General features: G+C 43.2%; 1 protein-coding gene across 1 annotated transcript in view; it reads right to left on the bottom strand.

Annotated features, from left to right (window-relative positions):
• MAP2K1 (mitogen-activated protein kinase kinase 1) overlaps positions 1 to 22,708 on the bottom strand; it is a 35,037-nt gene that overhangs the window by 7,519 nt on the left and 4,810 nt on the right. The window contains exons 2-5 of the mRNA XM_063413046.1: positions 10,664 to 10,874; positions 8,900 to 9,046; positions 5,323 to 5,400; positions 4,827 to 4,878 (exon numbers count right to left, since the gene is read on the bottom strand). Of these exons, the coding sequence (XP_063269116.1) occupies positions 4,827 to 4,878; positions 5,323 to 5,400; positions 8,900 to 9,046; positions 10,664 to 10,874 (488 nt within the window). The remainder of the gene's footprint in view (positions 1 to 4,826; positions 4,879 to 5,322; positions 5,401 to 8,899; positions 9,047 to 10,663; positions 10,875 to 22,708) is intronic.

The raw sequence follows: 22,708 nt of genomic DNA on the forward strand, positions 1-22,708 counted from the left end.
CACAGCAGCCACACTATCATTCCTCCACATCTACATGGGATTAATCATCCTATGGCCAAACACTCCCTGGGGTGGGTTTTTGCTTTCTGGGTTTGGGTTTGTTGGGGTTTTTTGGGGTGGTGGTCTTGGGTTTGTTTGTTGGTTTAGAGTTGGGGTTTTCTGTTTTATTTTTTTTTAACCTCTGAAAAAATAATTTTCCTATTATTGAAAATATGTATTTAAAATAATTTGAGCTTGTTTTTTTCCTGTGACAGAGCCCCCTCATGATTTTGAATTAATCACTTTTCCTAAATGGAAATTTAATAAGGGTCACTGGTAGCTTAGCAACTAATAACAGCTCTTTGTGAATGCAAAGGTACAGGGAACAAGTGTTCAGTGTTTCTTTGATAGCTGCAAGGAGGTTTTTCCCTGTATCTCACTGCTTAGCTGGTCATTACCAACACATTATCAAAATAAGCAACCCACAGCCCACATTGGCAGAGCAATGCTGCAGAGAAAAAGGGAACTGGAAAATTGTTTTGAAGAAAGAGAATCATAATTTCACTTCAGAGCAGGCTCAGAAGTCTGCAGGCTGTCACATTTTCATTTGTTTTTCACTTTTAAGCACAGGTGTATTCCAGGAGCTGCCCTTTGGCTGGGATGCCCACGGGGTGTCCCTGGGAAGGGGACACTGATGTGACACAGGTTTCTTCCCCTCCGTGGGGAGGGGAAAATCAAACGATTTCAGCTGCTCCCCCCAGCTCCCTTTGGAGGAGTAACACAAAGCCTGGATCATTATCTACTTTGGGAAATGGTGCCCACATTTTTTGTCCCTGATGTCCTTTCCAGGCTACTGGAAGTGTCCAGGCACAGTTTCCTGGTGTGATTTGTGTGTGGAAAATCCAGGCAGGTATTTGGTGTGTGCTGCTTTCACTTCCACACCCCTGGCAGAGGATCTGGACCTCCTGCAAGCTCTGCCTCCTCTGGGCCAGCCCTTCCTGCTGGGAGACCCCACCACAGGGAAATTTCAGGAAGAAAAGGAAGAATCCAGGCTGGCACCAGTTTAAAACTCCAGCAGGAGCTAAAAAACAACCAAAGCCCCAGCCCAGGCAGCTGGAGCAGGGAAGCAGCTGCAGAGATTAGAGATTCCCAGCTGCACTGGGATCTGCACCCAAAGCTCTGAGCAAAAGCAAGGTGGGAAAAACAGAGTTTGCAGAACACACTGGAGGCACAGCAGAGCCTGAACAAAGCACACCTACACAGATTTATGCTGCCCATCAATGCACAGCCACAGATCCAACCCAGAAATACGATGTCAATCCTCACTTCCATCTCTAGAGTTCATTGATACTTCATCATTAAATGGCAAAGAAGGAACCATCACCATTCCACTGTCAGTGCCCCAAACAAATTCTCTTTATGAGCATCCTCAAGTTTCAGAATCCCCTGGTGTCCTGCAGGCCTCCCTTCTCCCCTCGGTGTTTCTGCAGGTGGCAAAGCCACCCTGCAGCTCTCAGAGCAGCACAGCAGCCCCATCCCCTCGCTGGATTTCTCACAAAGCTGCTCCTCCCTGGAGTATTTTCATTTTCCACACAAGGCAGCCCATGTGATCAGTGTGATGTTTGGAAGGCTGCTGCCTTTCCACCCCTCTAAATGTAGCACCTATTCTATTTTCACTCCAGAGCCTCTGAGCACTTGAGCAGTTTCTCTGGAAACCAGAGATTTGTTCTGCCAGAGGAACAGGGATGCCAAGGCATCCTGCAAAATGTATGCTGGAACTTGCAAGGAACAGACAAAAGGAACACAAAACGTGTTATGTAAGCATTTCAGTTTTACAGAAAGTGGAAGGTATTTCATACACCATCCCAGAGAAGCCAGGAAGAGAATTCTGAAGAAGTCCTTTGCCAGGGGGATGGATTTATGACACTGCAAAGGTAACACAGAGAAATTTCCAGAATGCCTGATAATCTCTGCAAGAGGTTCCTTCCTCTGCTCTGCCCCACGAGTTCTTTCTGAAAGGTGGCCCTGGATGTTGTCATAACACCCTCAGCCCAGAATTCCCTCTGTGCCAGTCACTGAGCAGACAGGTGGGGCATGGACCAGAGCTTGTCTTGTACATCCCTGGGATCTCCCAGTCAGTTCCCAGTGCCCCAGGCAGGACCTCAGGAGAATCCTCTGGAACTGCAGCCCTGGGGCAGAGCAGTGACACTTCCCTGCTGCCTCCAGCTGGGGCTCAAAACCCTCCAGAGCAGCCTCTCAGCAAGGACAGGCTGCCCAGAGAGGATTAAACTCCACACAGCACCACAGATATCTTTATTTAACAGAATAAAAGATATTATTAAAATACCAGCACAGCCGTTCTCCTCGCCCCTTCCTTTCCTTTCCTGCCTTGGATCCCACCAGCTGAACTTCCAGAGGCTCTGTGATTTCACTCCTGTCTCTTCAGAGAGGGCCAAAACACAAAGCACAGAGCTCCACATGAGCAAACCCTCCAGAAAAGAACTGGGTTTTCCTCTGTAAAAGGACTTTCTATAAATCTATAAAGGATTTTCCATTCCTGCTCTAAAATGCCCCCAAACCTTCCTCCTTGAGCTGTCTGGAATGACAAGTGAACACTTTTCCTGAGTTCGTCCAGGACACAGCTGTGCACTGAAGCAGTTCAGGTTAAATATTCCAAACTTGCTGATATTGCCACACAAGTAATTAAACACAGCAGTGGAATGAATTCCTTTCTGCAAATGAGTTCTCACCAGCCTGGCTGTCTTTAGATTTAAGAACAGAATTTTTGGCCCTTTGTTGCTATATTCTCATGTTTACCAGGAATGTCTCCTCATTTTTAATCACCCACCCTCCCCACAGCCCAACTCCAATAAATGCTGCTGAGAACAAGCCCACCAAGTGCACACATCTTCCCCAGGGACGGCTGAGTGAGAACAAACAGCCCTTGTGAGATGCTGTTCTCACCTTGTCAGTGCAGCAGGGAAAGCAGAGCACGGCAATCTGCAATTATCAGAGCTGTGTACAAAATAATGCTGACACAGTTACAGGAAAAGAGCTTTTAGCAGCACTGCTTGTTTCAGCTGGGATTCAAGGAGGAGGCAGCTTGGAAAAAGTGCCAGAAGCAGCTTCACCTGCACTCCACCCTTCACAAGGGCTGTTCAAATAATGCACAAATCCGTGGCACAGACAGGCCCACGGGCAGCACCGAGGACAGGAGCTGCAGGTTTGGCTCTGGCTGTGCAGAGAAGGGAAAATCACCCCCTGCTCTGACTGATTCTCCTTTCAGCTGCCAGCACTGGCCACCATCAACTCCCAAAATGTCATTTTGGCTCCCTCTTTATCAGACATCACAGATGTGATGTGATCACAGAGCAGCTTCTGCGAGAAGCGCACAAGGTCATCAATCCCTGCTGCTGGCAGAGCACACAGGGTGGAAACTGAGACACAAAAACCACGATGTGCACATGGAATCTGACACTGCAGGGCACACTCAGCCCAGAAACATTGGAACCAACGTAGAAGAGGAATATTTTCTTGTAGAAGAGGAATTTGTGCTGGCCCATGAACCTGCAGTGTAATCTCTGATGTAGCAAACACCACGAGGTTAAGCTGCACTTAAACAAGATCAGGAGGGCTTCACGTTGGATTTATCAGATTTGCAGATTGTAAAACTGAAAATAAATAAATAAAAACTGCTGTCTCAGCTGAGCAAGATCAACCTAAAAAAAAAACCCCAAGCAGCCAACATAGATAGTAACAGCCCACTGCTGTGGCTGACTTGAGAACAACAAGATGCAGCAGTAACTCTTCCAGGATGCCCTAAAATAAGGTGATCTCTTTCCCCGGAGTCCTTATGCTCTGAACTGAGACAAATGACTTCGAAACTGTCACCAGAAATGTTTAGAGTCTCCCTCCAACCTCCCTGCTCCACAAGAGAGCTATATTTGTTTAAAAAAACCCCACGAAGCAGGAATGTGTGATAAACACAGCTCCATGTGTAAGGTGATCCCACAACAGCTTGTGCAGGCTGGGATTGCTGATTCCTCCTCTTGGTCTGGGCAGTAAATGTAAATTCAGACGTGTACCAGTGTCTGCTGCAGATATTTTATAATCTGAATATTCTCCTGTGCTCCAAAGCCCCCCAGCAGCTGCACACAGGACACCACCACTGCCCCTGCTCCACCTTCACACCGCACCCACGGCAGCAAAAATGGATTTATTACTGCACCAAGGGTCACTCTGCTTTAATGGAACATGCAACAGATTAATGGAGGAGCTGGATTGTTAAAAGGGCAACTAAAAGCAGAAAATAATCCAATACATCTCTTCTAAAGTAACTAAAGACCCAGGAGAAGCAACACTCCCATTTCACACAGCTTCACCGTGGGTTTTTAGTTATTTTAAAGTATAAAAAGGATGCAGCTCTGCATGGCAGCTCTCAATAAACACCATGTGAATGTAAGACAGATGGAAAAAAAGTGACTTTCCCTTAAAAGTTTTAAAGGCAATGACTATTGAACAGTCAAATGAAATTTAGGTCAGAGGTTTTAATTGCAATCAGTCTCAAACACAGACAAGTTCTGTGTGCACATAAAATGCAAGAACAGCAGTTCAAGCATGGATTATAAACCCAGATAAGCTGCAGGAAGACAGAAGTTGAAGACACCTGATAGGCATGGTAAGAGATTTGGATTTAAAACAAAAAGTTTGCCTGACACTGCCCAAGAAAAACCCTTCGAACCAAAGTCATATGGAACCATAAAGAACCAAGCATAGAAAAAAAGAGGCATTTTAATGTGAATAAAAATGATACTCAAGGAAAGTTACAACACAAACTTTTATCTCACCTCTGTGCATTATTTTATGCTTTTCTCTCAGATATGTGAGTCCTTTTATTACCTGGAGACAAATGAAAAAGAAATTCATTTAGGAAGCAGAAGAGAGAGTGGAATGCTTTGTCTGTACAAGAATTCCAAAGGCATGCAGAAATCCCAAAATGTAATCACTGCCAATCAACACTGAGCTTTAATTGGCATCTCCAGCTCAGACCAGAAAAACAAAAATCAAACCCAAGCCCTTCCTGGAAGCTCTGGACACAGAGCTTGCTGCAGAGTGGAGAGGACAAGGTAATATTGGAAAATAAGGAGGTGTTAATTCAGCTCTTATCCAGAAGCATCAACTGATGCAAAAGCAGCAACTCCAAGCACACAAAGCAGAGCGTGTTGCTCATTCCAGTTACCACGTACAAAGATGCTTTAGAAAAGAAACTGAAAAATGAAGAAGCACTGAGAAAGCTGGGAATTCCCTCCTCCCTCACCCCTGGACGAGGCACTGCCCACTCACCGCAATGCTAACTTTGCCCAGGATCTGCTCTGGGATTCTCCCAGCCTTTTTCAGCACTTGATCCAAGGAGCCACCATCCTAATAAGAAATATTTGAACAGTCAAACGTGAATCAAATTGCTGTAAAACATTTTAAGCTGTAAACTGAAGCCTAAATTTGTTAATTTTTTTTTTTTTTAAAGTTGCTCTTCGTGTTTGCTCTAACATTGTTGTGGTGCAAACCTGAAACAAACAAATCGCTCCTCAGGAGGAATCTGTGGGGTTTGTGTTTATCTCAAACAAACATTTGGCCACTAACAACATCCACTCAAATAAACACTGCACACAATGCTCTTCCAGAGCAGCATTCCCATGGTTTGATCTCCTTAAGGAGGCACTGTCCACAAAGAGTGACAAGCAGGAAGCTTTTCACAGGTTTCTGTCATTCCCAGTCCAAGGCGTTCTTTCCTTGTCACAGCCACCCACGATCATCCTCCTCCTCCAAAGACACAAAGAAAAGATTTTATTGATCCTGGTTATGGGGCTGAGAACTCATCGTACTGGAAGAGACAAAAGTTTTCTGCTTGAAAATCCCAGAATGACGGGGTTGGAAGGGACCTCTAAGCCTGGGCAGGGACATTTCCACCATTCCAGGGTGCTCCGAGCCCCTCCAGCCTGGCCTTGGGAACTCCCAGGGATGCAGGGGCAGCTCCAGCTCCTCTGGAAAACTGTGCCAGTGGCAGCCCAGGAGGAGGAGAGACCCCAGGTCCCCGTCCCTCCTCTCCCAGAGGAGCTGCCCCTGTCAGTTCTGCAGGCCCAGGGATGGAAGGCTGCTCTGGCACAGAAAGAACCAAAACAGGGAGAAGATGTTCTGAAGGTTCCCTGGAAAGCCACGGCCTTGTTTATTAGATTAAATAAACTGCCTGCACGCACACACACCCCCAGCAAAGGCAAATATATCCCACTGTTGCTAAGAGCTTTTCAAAAGGAAAACTGGGGAAAATGCTGTTTATTTTTAGCAACTGATTCAACAATAGACTTGTGCATGAGGTCTGGATTCTCTGGAGCAGTGAATATACAACCAGAGAAGAAACTGAGAAGTTATTTTTCAAAATTAAAAGCATATCCTGCTGTCTGGATCAGCACTGGATAACTCCCCATACCTGACATAACGATCCAACTGGAGTAATTAATTTCCTTCTGCCTTAACCTGCCCTTTGGAAGTTTTCATCAACATTTACACATGGTGAAAGCAAAAAAACTGGAACACAAAGTTTTATCATTTGAGGACTAAAATCTACAACTCTTAGAGAAGGGAAGTATATAAATACTTATCTGATCACGTATTTTTGTAAAAAACACACCCACATACTCCACACTTGATTAAAAATACACCAGCAGAAAAAAAAATCTGTAGAAATCTCTGGTTAAACCAGCCTGAATTTCTGGACAGCTGTCTCTGCTGAGACACTGATATATTAACCAGAATTCTGTACAGAAAAAACACTTTCTTCCCCTTCCCTGGGGACCAGCTCTGATCCTGGACAAGGCTGAATACAATTCACAAATGCTGGCTGCAGCCTTCAGTGTCTTGCAGGAGCTGCCTCCAACCCTTTTGCCTCTCAAATACCTGCTGCCAAGCAAAGTTAGGCATTGATCTTGAATTTAGGCACCTAAAAATATCCAACACTCAAGTTCCATTCCTGTTCCACCTCCAACTTTTTGTTCATAATCCTACTTAGGTTTTGTAACCCACTGCTAAAAATAAGATTTCTGAGTGGTAACAACTGAAAAAAACACGACCACAATGGAGATTTCCATCCAATCTTTTATCCAAAAGGAGACCAAAACTTCTACCAATGATGTGCCTTAAGCTTAATGCTAAATAAGGGTTTAATTTAAATAATCCACCTCTCTTTTGATTTCATAACTTATTGATCAGCTGTTCTTTGTGTAAAATGTTGTATCCAGTCTGGTTTGGACCAGATTCAGCGCTGAGCCACCAGATCTCACCCTGCCTTCTCCTAAATTGAAAATATTTGCTGTCAGACAGAATATTCCCTGTCAGATATATTACTCCCTGCTTGAGAACCCACAAACCCTGACTGCTGCTGGTGATTTTCTCATTGACAAATAAATTGAGGCTTTTTAGGCCTTTTATTTCTCTCTTGGATCACCACCTGTCCTTTGGAACGTGGTAACACAGGCTCCTTCAGCAGCCACAGCTGTGCACATCTGTTACATTTTCCCCAAAAAATGCCCTTTTTAACACCTATTTTCCTGTTTCTCACCCTTCCTCTCAATTTTGAGAGCTCAACTTTGCAGCTCCCAGCAGGAATTTGTGTTTTGGGGTGCACCCCTTCCCCTGGGCTCTCCCATGCCTGGAGCCCGCATGGTGAGCATGGTTCCTAAGCAACCATCGATCCCTTCTAAAAATTCTGAGGGACCAGAGGAGCATTAAAACAATCACAGGCACTTTCCAGAAAAAAATACAGCTTCTCTCCACAGAAACAGCTCTTTTCAGGGGAAAAAATGAACAGGTTTTCAGCTGTATTGTGTTCTGTGCGGTTAAAAACCTCCACCAAGTGAGGGAACAAATTTGACTGTCCTTTAATTACAGAAAATTTACTTTTCATGTTTTGGGTCCATATGGCTGGAGAAAGGCGAACAGATGTTGAGAAGAATGTGTACTTTGTATTAAAATGAAACACTGTTAAAAATATTTTTTTGGCGTTAAAAAAGTTGTGTAAGATCCCTCTGGGCTTGTTCACGATTCTGCATGTTTGCACTTTCTGTAAAATTTTAAAAAGGGACAAAATATGGATTCATATAAACAAGGAATAATAGAGTCTGCAGTATCAGAGTGATCTGGTCCATTCTGCAGAAAAAAACCAAAGCTGAACCCCAGTCAGAACAAGTGTTTAAGTAGCAGAACCGGGTAAATATTTTGAAATGCAACAAAAGGATAAAAGAGAAGCAATTGGGAAGCTACATTTGTGCAGGGCAGACACTGGAGAAGGGGATAAAACATCTCCCATCAATCTGATGCCTTCAGTTTGAGTTTTGATGTATTTCAGGCTCTGTGGTGCCCAGGGTGCAGCTCTGAGCTCACACTCAGGGTCACTGCACACAGCAGGGACACAAAACAAATCCTTTCCTGCTGCACACCAAGGACAACTTTCAGCCCAAAGCACAAACAAGGGTGGCTGGAGGGAGGAACAAGGATGGGACCTCCCAGCCTGGAGCTGGAATTGGACAATTAAACCCCAATATGCAAATGGACCAAAACTTATCAAAGTGTGAGACCTTGTGACCTGCTGTCCATTTTTGTGCCCATTTTTGGTCCACCTTGGGTGTAGACCTGGCCAGGCCCTGTCCTGCCCAAGGTGTATCCTGGACACCTTTCAATAAATCCCTGCTTTATTCTCCAGCTCTGTCCAGTCTGTTCCAGCTCAGCCTTCCCAAAACATCAAACCCCAACCTCAGATTCAACCCAAACCCCGCCCTGAGCCGAGCAGAGAGCTGTGGTGCCTGCAGGGCTGGTGGCACTGAGGGTTTGCCCAGTGAACAAGCCCAGGGATGGATCTGGGGGCTCTCACCATGTGCTCCATGCAGATGGAGATCTCCCCGTCGCTGTAGAAGGCCCCGTAGAAGCCCACGATGTAGGGGGAGTTGCACTCGTGCAGCACCTGCAGCTCCCGGATGATCTGGTTGCGGATGGCTGGCTTGATCTCCAGGTGGATTAACTGCAAAAGAAACCAAAGAGTAAAACCAAATCCACTAAACCAAAGAGTAAAACCAAATCCACTCCTCAGGATTGGTCTGTGCCATTCAGAGAGGTTTTCAGCACCTCTGATCAGGCCCTGAGCATCTCTGATCTCAGAGCTGATCCTGCTTTGAGCATCTCAGGAGCTCCAGAGGCCTTTCCAACCCGAATTATTCTACAATTTAACTGGAAAATAATCCAGCCTTGTTTTCCTGGTGGCCAAGGGAAAACACTACAGCAACAGCACCCATGAAAATGCAGGAATTCCACCCTCTTTTCACAAAATGCTTCTCCAGGAGAAACCTTTTGTTCCAGCACATTTCCTTAGGGAAACGTGTCAAAGATGCACTAACCCAGAGGTAGCTGCTGAAAAATCCATGTGTTTGTAAAGCATTAGCAGAAGGAATGAGCTGAACCTCCAATTAAAAGCTCCCCAATACTTTTTCCCCGCTAGACTGTTTATCCCACACAATACAAGTGTGTTCCTTAAATGAAAAGAAAGATTTTAGAAAGAGAATTATGGAATTTTGGTTAATAAATGAAAGAAAAATGGCAATTCAGCAGACATCTCAGTTGCATCAAATATTAATGAACTGGGGCAAAATTTCCTGTTAAACCCACAGCAGGTGAAAAAACAAAGATCAATTAAATTGATTTAGTTCAAGAAAACCTCAGTGAGTTGTGCATTTTGTAATTCTCACATCTCAGAATTGGGCATTTTCCTTTGCCTCTCCTCAGACTGCCAGTGTCCTCAGCATAGTTTATTATTAGCACATGCACATTTTCCTTTTGTTTTGCTGAAGATGATGCTGTCCTCTTCTTAAAAAGAAATATCTGCAGTCTTCAACTTCTCAATCAAATAAAAAAGGGAAGTTCTCAGTGTAGTAAAACAATGGGACCTGGGATGAGTGTTCTGTTCCCAGGGTTATTGACAGGAAGTGAAACCTTCTCATGTAAACTCAATGAGAATAAAACCACCCAGCTATTTCAGTCAAAAAGGAAAAAAATAAATCTCAGTTCTCTTGCAAACTAGGTCACAACTGCTCCAGGTTGTAAAGCATGAAAAACACTCTCAGAGAAGGAAAAATCCCTTCCTGCACAGAACCTGCCAGCCAGGATGGAACTACAGACCAGGAGATGTCACTGAACTCCAGTGCATTCCCTCACTCCCATTTTTTTGAGTTCTTCTCTTCTCCAGTCTCATCCAGAGGCCCATTTCTGGTGTGTGCCTGTGAGGGAGCTCTTAATACAGGTGAAACCTTTTCCATTCCTCTAAACTTACCACCCAGAACACAGAACATTGCCACTTCTCTCTGATTTATAACTTCCAGCAATTTTCGAGGCCTCCTGCTCCTGAGTGAAAGGGAAGAAGGAGGAACAGCTGCCAATCCTTTCATTACTAACACTGTTTCTGAAAAACTGGGAAGCTCATGTAGATGAGGAAGTGCAACCTTTCCCACCTCTGGAAACACAAAGCTGGCATTAAATAGCAATTTTTGTGTGTCAGGAGCAGTTATTTCTCTAAATAAATCAGTGTATTTCAGAGATGACATCCTCTATAAACACCACCCCCACGCTGTTGTTTCAGACCCCTCACCTTCCTGGCCATGATGAGCCCAGAGGGTTTGTGAGACACCTTGAAGACCACACCACCATTCCCTGCTCCCAGCTCGCTGATCTTCTCGAAGTCATCGTCCTTCAGCTCCCCAACCTTCTGTTTCTGGGTGAGGAACGCTTCCAGGCGCTTCCGCTGCTGCTCGTCCAGCTCCAGCTCCTCCAGCTTCTTCTGAAGGGCCTCCAGGTTCGTCCTGGAGGACAAAAAAGGGAGGGATTGAGTAGGAACAGAGGGCAGAGGCAAAATCACTCCATTTTTGCACCTGCACACGTTATTTAGAAGGACCCAATTGATGCATTAAGTTTTATTTTGATGTATTTCAGTGTGCTGCCCAGGGGTGCAGCTCTGAGCTCACACTCAGGGTCACTCAGCTCTGCACAGATTCTGCATGTTTGCACTTTCTGTAAAATTTTAAAAAGAGACAAAATATGGATTCATATAAACAAGGAAAAATAGAGTCTGCAGTATCAGAGTGATCTGGTCCATTCTGCAGAAAAAACAAAGCTGAACCCCAGTCAGAACAAGTGTTTAAGTAGCAGAACCGGGTAAATATTTTGAAATGCAACAAAAGGATAAAAGAGAAGCAATTGGGAAGCTACACTTGTGCAGAGCAGACACTGGAGAAGGGGATAAAGCATCTCCTATCAATCTGATGCCTTCAGTTTTATTTTGATGTATTTCAGGCTCTGTGCTGCCCAGGGTGCAGCTCTGAGCTCACACTCAGGGTCACTCAGCTCTGCACACAGCAGGGACACAAAACAAATCCTTCTCCTGCTGCACACCAAGGACAACTCTCAGCCCAAAAGCACAAACAAGGGTGGCTGGAGGGAGGAACAAGAAGGATGGGACCTCACAGCCTGGAGCTGGAATTGGACAATTAAACCCCAAAATGCAAATGGACCAAAACTTATCAAAGTGTGAGACCTTGTGACCTGCCAGCCACTTTTGTGACCATTTTGGGTCCACCTTGGGTGTAGCCCTGGCCAAGCCCTGTCCTGCCCAAGGTGTATCCTGGACACCTTTCAATAAATCTCTATTTTAAATCTCTATTAGAAAATTGCTTTATTCTCCAGCTCTGCCCAGTCTCTGTTCCAGCTCAGCCCTCCCAAGGCACCACACCCTGCACAGGCACCCCCATGAGATGTTTTATTGCAGCTCTGATTTAAGTAAAGCTGTGTTTTACCCCAGATAAAACAACAACAAACACACAAAGCCAGCTTCCCACGTGTGAGGTGCTGCCCAAAGCCAGGCTGAGCCTCAGCACTCCAGGAGTGGCTCAGTGACTCTGCATTTCTGCTCACAGAGAGCTCCTGAATCACTGCACAGCACTCCACGCTATTTTTAGCTGTGTGTTTTCAAGGTTGTGTTGTAATTTCCTACAGAGTTTGCCCAAATGTTTTATTGAGTGGTTTCCACAGGACTGTATAACCAACAATTCATTCAGAAGTTTCTCATTTAGCTATCAGTAAAAAGTCATCAAACCCAACCAAACACTTTCAAAACAGTCACTGGAAATGTGAAAGACTTTGGCCCAAAGCTTTTATTTTGATTTTCTTAAAGGACACATCAGCTGGGAACCTCATTTTAACATCTATAAGCAGCACAAAATAGAAACCCAAAACTTTATACAGGAGTTAAGTTTGGAACTACAGACACAAGTTCAGTTTTCCAGGAACGTTTTACAACTCCAGTTCCTATGGAAACACTGCATTCCAATATGACAATTTAAAGGCTCCTTTAACATTTCCTGCTCCCAACTGCAACAATAAGTTGCTGCAAGAGTAAATATTTAACAGCAAATACCTGTTTTGCTTCAACAAATTTAATGCAATGTTCCCAGGGAACACTGCTAGGATGAAGAATTTGAGGAAGAGAAACTATTTCTTCAGAAGTATGAAGAACAGAAAAACTTTCCATTTAAAAAAATAATTAAATTTCACCAACAATCAAAAGTATTTCTATTCATCATTTCATAAAATGTTCACTTTGAAAATATGTTGTACAAAGGGACATCCTCACACCAGTGAGGAGCTGCTCAGCTGAGAGGATGCATGGCTACTACCACAACCCTTAAAAATGAAGTATCTGCACCAAAACAAAATTATTTTTACACTATCTTTTAAAGAGAAACATCATTTCTGTCCTCACACCATGTTTTATACCTGTACAATCACACCCCAGGAATCCTGGAGTATCCCACCTCGATAAACGTGGCTTACACGAACATCCAAGTTAATCTGTTTTACTGACCCTGTTCTGAAGATGAATCATTAAGAAAGAAACACGTTTTTTGAAATTCAGAAATGCACAACTGATGCATAATCACTGGATTTTTTTCCCCATCAAATGCAGCCAGTGAACAAAAAACTCCAGGCTGAAGTCAAAGTGAGATCTGTCTTTCCTAGAATAGTTCCTAGAACCAGTTCTTATATATATATATAATATATATAATTATATATATATATATTTATATATTATATATTTTACATCTACTTATATATATAATATATTATATAATATATTATATATATTATACTATATATTATATTATACTATTTATACTATATATTATATTATACTATTTATATTATATTATATTATATTTTATGTTTTATATATATTTTAATATATAAAAATAACTTACTCTAGGAAAAATATATATATTATATATATAAAACATATATATAATATATAAATATATATATATTTTTAGATATAGATACAGATACAGAGATATATATCTCCTAGAACCAGCTCTTCTTACACCATGACCACAAGAGAAAAGCTGAGGCCAAGGCAAGCAGCCCTTCCTTTCCTGCAATAAACTCCAGAGCAATGAATGCTGGACACAAACTCTGTGTTTTACCCCTGGAAAATCACTGTTGTGACAAGACACAACTCAAGTCATCATTATCACCTACAAGCTTTGAGAAGAATCTTGCTGTCATTTTAAGGATTATTGAATAAGGCAGGGCTGTCCATTTGGAATTAAAAAAACCAAACTAGAGACACAGAAAGAGGATGCAACAAGGCTTTCCTTGCTGTGCTTTGAAGAAAACAAGCATTCAGTTTTTCTCTCAGGCAGAAGGGGGTTTTTGCCTTTGGAGACAACACAGAGATGCTTCAGCACATGACTTGGAGCACACAGACTGCTGGGGTGATGGAACAAACAAATGTCGTGCTGATGCTTTAGGAACAAAAAAAAAATTGCTGGGCTAGAACTTCTCACATCTATTTAGTCTAATGTTTGTCTGGATAAAGCATTTTTTTTAATAAGTTGCCTGTTTCAATCTAAATAAACTTGGCATTCACTTAAAACTGTTATTTCCTTGCTTGAAATGATGAATTATTGCTGGGGTCCCTGCTTGAATACAATAATGTATTCATTAATAATATTATAATTCATTATAATATTAATAATAATGGTAAAACCTTCACTACTTGCAGTGACAAGCAATGACATTCTCAGATTTTTCAGGACCAATTCTCTAACTGTAAAGTGAATTAACCTGAAAGATATGAACCCAATAAATGCAGTGTCAGACTCACTGTTCAGAGTGTAGCTACCAACATCTCCAGGTACTTTTAGGAAGAGAATAGAGCTACAATAACTGAATGTCAGGCATCAGTTATCATCATGATTTTTTTCATTCTGGTCCTTTGCTTGAAGGACTGGACATTAATCAATTTAAAATGCAGATGGGTTAATAGGAGGTGTATTTTTGTCATGAAAATGAGTGGTGTAACCCACTCAGAGTGTTTCCAGCAGGCAGGACTTAGGAAGTTTGAGTTTTTAACTCCAAATGCTGTAAGAACTGGTAGCTGGACCCTCCCCAGGTAAAAGCATCACAGCAAATTGCGAAGCACAGAGAGACAGGTGGAAAAATAAATCACTACACAGGAAATGTTACAAATTGAGTGGAACCAGCACATACACAATACAGAAGGAATGCTTCCGACAGTTCACCACAAAAATGTTCAGGAACTTTGGCAGCTCAAACAGCCACATGCAACTGTCTGCCTCCAAAAGGAGCACTGGTAGTTACTTAATCTTCTATAAAACTTTTATTCAGAGACAAAGATTCCTATTAAAATTCATCACCATTACCTGCTGCAGTCTTGGAGTTGTGTTTTTCACCGTCAAGGCACCATGGCTTTGCCAGGGATCCATCAAAGCAGGAAATCATCAAATCAGCCCAGGGCTCCCCGGTGCCAAGCACTACTCTAAAGCAATAGGTTATCATTTAATTTATTGCTGGCAGATTGAAAGCCAGGCACAGGCTAAACTGCACCAGGGATGGGCTCCAGCTCCCTGACAGGGATGGAGCACGGGGAGGTCAGTGCTGCTCCCCCTGTTTGTTACAGAAACACGGGAATCCCACACAACACCCCCAGGGAACACCTTCCCACTCAGCTGAAGGAGAAATTCCCTGCCCGGCCAGCAGACAACACCTCTGCACTCAGGGCAGTGTCCTCACAGTCACTGCAAGATCTCTCTCTCTCTGACTAAATGGAAAGTTTAAAAAAATACACACTCAGGGCAGTTTTTGGGAAAGCTGATTGTTTCTTTCTCTCTTCCAAGGGCAGCGTGAGGTACCAGGTGTCCTAGAGGAGGAACTGTCTCCACCCACATTTGATCAGGGAGGATCTTTCCTATTAACTCACATTGTTTCTTCCTTTCTGTGCTCAAGGAAGTGTTCTGAGAGTGCAGCATCCCCCACGTGGCACTTTTGTGACCTCCCAGGTGCAAAAAGAAAGCAGGAAGAACTCAAGCACAGCCCACCTTCCCCAAGCCCACCCTGATGGGTGTGGAGAAGGGGCTTCTCCATCCCTGTCCCCTGAGACCCTGGGGAGCACCTCCAGCCCCTCTGCTGCCACGCTGTGCAGTGAGGAAGCTTTTCCAAGGAGAATCACAGCGTGGGGATGTGGAGCCTGTCAGACTCAGGGACACCTCACCCCGGGCAAGCTCATCTGGGACCCCTAAATTCTCACCTCTCCCCAGTCCGTCCCCTTCTGCCAACAGCCAAAAGGGGATGCTGGGGTAAAAGAATCCTGGGTGGACACAAATCAATGCCCAGCACCACTCGAGTCACTGCTGCACTGGACATCCTGTCCTCTGCTCCCCAGACAGGCACATGGCCCTGTCCACAAGCCCTGCACACACAAGGAGTGTCACAAACACCAGCCCACCTCCAGTCCCTCCTGGAGCCCCTCACACTGCTCCTTCAAGGGCTGGATGTCGATTTTCTTTCAGGTTTTCTTCTCAGACATCCAACCCCCCCATGATTTATAAGCACTAAACACGTCACACACAGCTGGGCACAGAGCAGTGGCTTAGGGGACAGGGAGCAAATTTGTATTTCCTGCGTGCAGGATGGGCAGGGAGCAGCCACAGACTGCACTCAGCAGCAGAGATGGACAGAAGGCAAGTGGAGATCCTCAGCTCCTGCTTTTGGGCACCTCAGCACTGAGGAAAGCACTCCTGGAGGAGATGCATGAACACTTCAGAGCACATTTGTTCTCTTGGAAGCAGTAACAGGAAGAGAAATGCTGCTTTTAGTCTGCTAGCACAAAACGGCAGAACAAAAACCAGAAAATAAGTCCTTAATTAATACTCGTACTCCAGATCCCTGGGAGCTTTTTTTTTTTTAACTCATGTTAATGCTAAGTTAATCATACACTCAACCCTAAAGGCTACAGTAAAGCTGTTCCTCAACTCTAAAGTCGACTTCAGAGAGAGAAGAAAAAAGTGTGGCAGGGGAAAAAGAAAAAAAACCATCTGAGAGTCTTTACCAGCAATTTGTCAAATATCTGTTCAAAGGCATTACTATCAGCGCTGCAAGCTGAACAATTAGCATGAGTGAAAGCATCAAGAAGTACTTTCACTTTCAGATCCCCTGTCGCATGAGGATACAAAGCTTGGGGGTTGTTTTCCAGAACAGTGACATTAATGCTTTCCCCAAGCCCACACAACTGTCAATTTGGAGAAGAAAGTAGGCAGTTCACTACATAATTTCCATGAACAACCTCAATCAGGGAGCTGAAATTAAGTGTTAGGAACATGAAGACATTCTGTGGTTTTGAGAAGACAGACTACTATGTTGTGTGACTCTGCCAAACCTGGGCAACAAGACAAATTCTTATTAAACTTTTCCTTTAACAAAGAGCAGTTCACAGAATAACATGGAAGATAAACGTAATTCCAGAAGTCTCCCAGCTAAGAGCACAGGTGTCTGTCTGGGTTAAACCCAGTGCAGCCTCATAAAACTTGCAGTCAGAGCAACAACTCAAAAAAATCCAAACTCCCTATAAATGCAAAAGAGTCTCTTTTGGAAAAATACACTGGTTTTCAACCCTTGAAATGTGTTAGAGGACCTTAACAATTTTCCCTTGGACTTAGGTGGGATTTCTAGGTGGATTTTTCATCTGAACATCACAGACTGGTTTGGCAGGGACACCTCCCACTGTCCCAGGCTGCTCCCAGCCCTGTCCAGCCTGGCCCTGGGCACTGCCAGGGATCCAGGGGCTGCTCTGGGCACCCTGTGCCAGGGCCTGCCCAGGCTCCCAGTAAAGAATTTTCCCCTAATATCCAACCTACCATCCACTGCAGCGACATTGCATGGCAGAGAGTGAGGTTTCATACTGCCAGAAAATAAAATTACCCAGTAAGAGGCAGACATTTGATTAAAATCTATTTCTCAGTAAAAGGCATGCAAAACAAAACTATTAGAAACGCACTGCTCTGTCCAAAAGAGTATCCTGCTACCCTAATCTCATGTAAATTCTCATTTTCCTAAGGCTGAAAGGCATGAGTTTTAAAGAAAAAAACAGATACAACTTCAGATCTCCTGTTGAATCTCCAACCAGCTGGACAGCTGAACTTCCAAAACTCCCTCTAGGCTGAGCTGTTGGGGAGAATCTTTGCTTTGAGCCTCCCTCTCTCTCTCCTTAGCCCCTCCACCATCCCATTAAACATTGCATTTTCCTCACCTAAGCCCAAGCACTTCGAGCAGCAGCGTGAGCTGAGGGCAGAGCTCACAGACAGGAGAGCCAGCAGGGGCACAGAATTCCAGATTTACACCCCGGGGGCCTCTTCCCTGCAGATTTTTTTTTCCAGCCCCTCATCCTGAGTGGCAGCAGGAGCAGGCTCAGGCACCCCTTTGGCACACGGAGCTCTGTGGCCAAACAACACCACAGAGAGGGAGTTTGGGGTTTTTTATGAGTTAAGAGGCTTCCTCAGGACTTACTGTACCACTGCATTCAAATTTTGCCCTCAACCAACTTTGTACTCTCAAGTTAAGAAATTCTCCAGCCAAACCTTCAGAACCAGAAATCCAAGCTCTGCACCTCCCTCTCACGTCTGCACACCACGGATTCTCCCCAGAACACTACACATTATCAGGATAAAGGAACCACAGGGCAATCAGAGCTTCCTTGTGGACACAAAAATGAACTTATTGACTGGATATTTAAAGCACAACAGAGGATACACAGAATTATAAATTCTGATCATCAGCTGACACATATATTTACCCAAGGCCTGCATTTCTATTATTTTATGTCTCTGAAGTAGGAGTTAAAATATAATGCCAAAACCAAAGGATGAACACATGCAATAGTTACAGTAACAGGATCTTCCCAACTCTCCCACCCGGTAGCTCCACAGCCTTTGAGGGACAGCACAATGATCAAAACGATGAAGTTACAGGATCAGCTTTCAAGGGCAGGGTGAGAATTGAGATTCCTCTGTGCAAGGGCTGAGCCTGGAGCACAGCAGGACAAACTCCATCAGAGCCACAGGGACCACACCAGGGACCAGGAGAAGAAACTGCCAGAAACTGTCTGAAAACAGACAAAAAACCCTCACTGGGATTCTGAGGAAGGCAGGGATGGAAGGTTTGCCTGTATTTCAAAGGGATGCATTGCATAACACTGAACATTTGTCAGCACGGCCATTCAGCGAAAGAAATTAATAACTTTTACTTAATATATGAATCCAGTGTACCAATACACACAGAAATATTCACATATCTATATCCAAAGAGAACATTTTTTTCCCAAAAGAATGTGTTCTGCGATCTGCTGACTCATCTTCCCACCACACTGAAAAAAAAAAAGTTCTGGAAAAGCACAGAACAATGCTGAGTTGTACAAAACCCTGCAAGAAAGGGAGAGGAGCTGCCAGGAAGTTTCAAGGGTTTGCTATAAAAACCCATCAGGAGGTTTTTAAGAATATTCTTGTTCATCCAAAGAATCCCACACTGTTGGAATATCTCCATGCTGGTGCTCAGGATGCAAAGGGAAATAACCTGTCCTTGTTACAGACTGCACTTGATGCTTCCCAGTGCTGGATCTCCAGGTGGAGATCCCATCCTGAGCTGTCAGCAGGGAGGAATTCTGCAGGAATCCCCTTTCCTGCTCAGACAGGGCTCAGGATGACAAAGGGTGACATCTCCTCCACTGATGTCTGCCAAGAGATGCTGAGCACTGAACCAGCCTTTCCCAGTTGTTCCCTTGCACTTCTGTTCCAGTGTGTAACCAGCATTTTGTCTGAGTAATACTGAGCACGTAGCAAAGCAGGAATCATCTGATTACTAATTTCTAGCAGCACAAGTCATTACAAAAAAAAATTCCACTGCTTACTCAAAAAAAAAAAATTTAAAAATTCAGAAGTCTTCGGAAGAAAGAAGATGATTCCCCAAAAATTCATTTTTTCCTCCAAGAGACATTTTTGTGTTTTGGCAGAGGAATCTGCACACTTCACACAGCCCAGTCATCCCCAGGGCAATGGTGGGAGAACAAACGCAGCTGTAAAAAATGTAACACAGGCAAAAAGGGGGAGGAGCGTCTTTAATGGAAAATTCAGAACTTAGTAATTGAAAGGGAACAAACTGCCTAAAGGTGAGATGGAAAGGTTTATCAGACCTCATAGAAAATTCCTTCCTCAGCTCATTTCAGAATGTTTCTCCTGTATACAGTGAAATATGTAGTCAAAATTCACTCTAAAAATGCCTGGTGTATTTCCTGCCTCACGTAAATTCCCCACAGTCCTCATGATTGTGTTTTATTAAGTTAGTGCTAATGCAAAACCCCCTTTTTCCAGGTTAACAACAGCAGCACTGTTGTTATACCAAGAAATAATTCAGCTACCTGTTGGCTTTACCCAGACCCTCCCAATCCCTTTTTTTGGCTATGAGGTAACACCAGAAGGTCTCACAGGCAATTTGCTCCTCTTGAGACAGAGACCTGACACTACTGAATTAGAATATTAATATAATGAAATAATAAATTAATTAAAAATAAATAAAATATGCTCAGGAGTTGCTGTAATTTGTGGATTTCTCAGGCTCCCTGTGCTCTGTCACTCGGCCCTGCCAAGGCAGGAGGTGATGGTCTCACTCTGCCCCAAGCCCCCCACGTACAAATGAACTACAAACACTGTAGTTTTTGTACAGTAAAAAAAATAAGGCTTCAGAGCAGTTTGTTTGACCCTTCTCTCTGACTTTTTTTATTTTAAAGATGCAATTAAAGAACTTCATGAATTACCTTTCTTTTCATGTGAACAAAAAACTCATTCTAATATGGAAAGTGGCATTATCTCAAAACCTCAGGGGTTTATTCCTACTTCATGTTCTGAGGCTGGGTTGGCTTCAGAGAAACAAAAATTGGGTGAAAACTGTCAGATATTCTAATTTCCAGGGGGATTGTTTCCCTGTTAAGCTGTGGTGCCCAGGGCTGGTGGACACAGCTCTGAGAGCTCCTGGGGGCTCCTCTGGTGGCTTCTGAGCCCTCGGCCAGGGCAGCAGACACGGCACAGCCAGGGGAGCAGAGAGTTCTGCAGCAGGGCAGGATCTTGCACAAGGCCTGTTGTGAAATCTCACCTCTGTGTCTGTCTGCAGACTCAGTAAAGGACAGGAAAAGCAGCTGGATCCACCAGCACAGCTGCACTTCCCTCACCACTCACCCTCCTCACATTTCCTCAGCAGTGGTTATTTTTACACCCAGTTTTTAACTCCCCTAAACCAATTTAAGCTTTTGGAAAAAAAAAAAAACACCTCGTACAAACTAAAGTGTTCCTCCATTCCCATCATTATGCTTAAATCTGACTGTCAGAACATAACAAGACAGTATTAAATGTCTTAAAATCCTTCCTACATCCATAATTGTCAACAAAAAGCTGCCTACAGCCAGCCAGAGCTGCACAGGTCAATGTGCCCCTTGCATTAATTTCTGGGCTGGTAGTGTCCACTTAGTCATATTTTTTCAGCACAAGTCTGTGAGGTGCTGCAGGCTCTGACTTTTCATTATTTTATTATAACAGATCACATGCTCTATTAGTGTAGTTAAGTAACATTAAAATGGTATTTCTAATTCAGTGAAGGGCTACGCCAGCCTCAAGCACATTAAAAGAGAAAGCTGTGCATGAGTATATTTTAATTTAAAATGCTCTCTCTCATATCACATGTATTTGGAAGCTTTGATTAATCCTTCATTAGTAGGGGATTAAAAAAGGTTTCTTTTTTTTTAAATATTTACAAGTTTGCAGTAATTCTACATGTATATTGAATACAACTGCAATCCAACCAGATCAGTCATAAAATTCCAGGGTCTAATCTTCCAGAACACTGCACACAGGCAAGAAAGCTCCCCTGAAATCCAAGGCATTCCAAAGGAAAAAAAAAAAGAAAAAAAAAAAAAAGGGGGGAAAAAAACCCCCCACCCAAATAAAAAATCCCTCCTGAAGCAAGGCACAAATGACCCTGCAAGCATTGAAGTGAACAACTCTGTGAAAATCTTCCTCTCCTTTTATCTAATCTCACATCCAAGGAAACTGATAAAAAACCAACTCCATGGAGGAAAAATCCTCTTGGAACAGGATCCACTGGGAAAGAGCTCACAGTGGAAACGTAAAGCCCAGAAACCCAACCCCAAAACCCCACAACTCCGTCCCTCTAAAGGGACACAGCCTGCCCTTCCACTCCTCAAAAACCCAAATTAAAGCTCCTTGAGACACTGAAAACCAGGAAAACTGCAGGAGGCACAATAAGTAAGCAATTGTTTACTTTGCAAATTGTAATATATATTGAAGTGCAAACCAGTTGTGCACAATCCCCAAACTTTTCTTTGCCAAGCAAACGCAGGGAGTTGCATTCAAGGACTTCCTTAAATGCAATTTAACCAGAATAAACAGCAGCCACAAGAAAAGGCTGATTAATTAATACTCAAACTATGACTGGAATTTGCAGTCACCCATTTTTGCAAAATTACTCTCTGGCTTGAACAGTTCTAAGGCACAGATTTACTTTAATTAAGGCTTTGCAAAAGAAAACCCTGGAAAAAACACATTGTGCCTGATGATTTGGTTCTACTCACAGTTTGCTTTGGATTTTCTTTCTTTTTTAGAAAGAAATACAGTTCCTGAGGTGGTAAAGACCTATGGACAGCATCCTAAATGCCTCCCAAGTGCTCATTTCTTTTCAGCATATCAGAGAAGATGCAAATCCTGTTGTCTAATATTTTTTTCTCTCATTTTTATCTAATTAAACATTAGACATCTCATTTTTATCTATTTAAATTAAAATTAATCTAATTTTTATCTATTGCAGCTGATACTTCACACCTGAAATTTGCAGAGGTCACAGCTCAGGCTTGATTTGGGAGACACCAGTTGTTGCTAAAACACATACACAGTTATAGTTTGAAAAGAAAAAATAATACACTTTGATCCCATCGTGTCAATGCTCATAAAATACATAAAAGTCAGTGGCACTCAACTTTTAAAAAGAATTGTTTTCATTTTTGTATACAATCAAATCCCAGGCACTTCTGGAAGGTTTATATTTTAACATCAGAGCTGGGAAATTTATTTGGATTTACCGAGACAAGGTAAAAAGTGCTTCAGAGCAGTTAATTTGACCCTTCTCTCTGCCTTTTTAATTTTAAAGATGCAATTAAAGAACTTCATGAATTACCTTTCTTTTCATGTGAACAAAAAACTTATTCTAATATGGAAAGTGGCATTATCTC

This window comes from Prinia subflava, chromosome 15, assembly GCF_021018805.1.
Source record: "Prinia subflava isolate CZ2003 ecotype Zambia chromosome 15, Cam_Psub_1.2, whole genome shotgun sequence".
Taxonomy (NCBI): domain Eukaryota; kingdom Metazoa; phylum Chordata; class Aves; order Passeriformes; family Cisticolidae; genus Prinia; species Prinia subflava.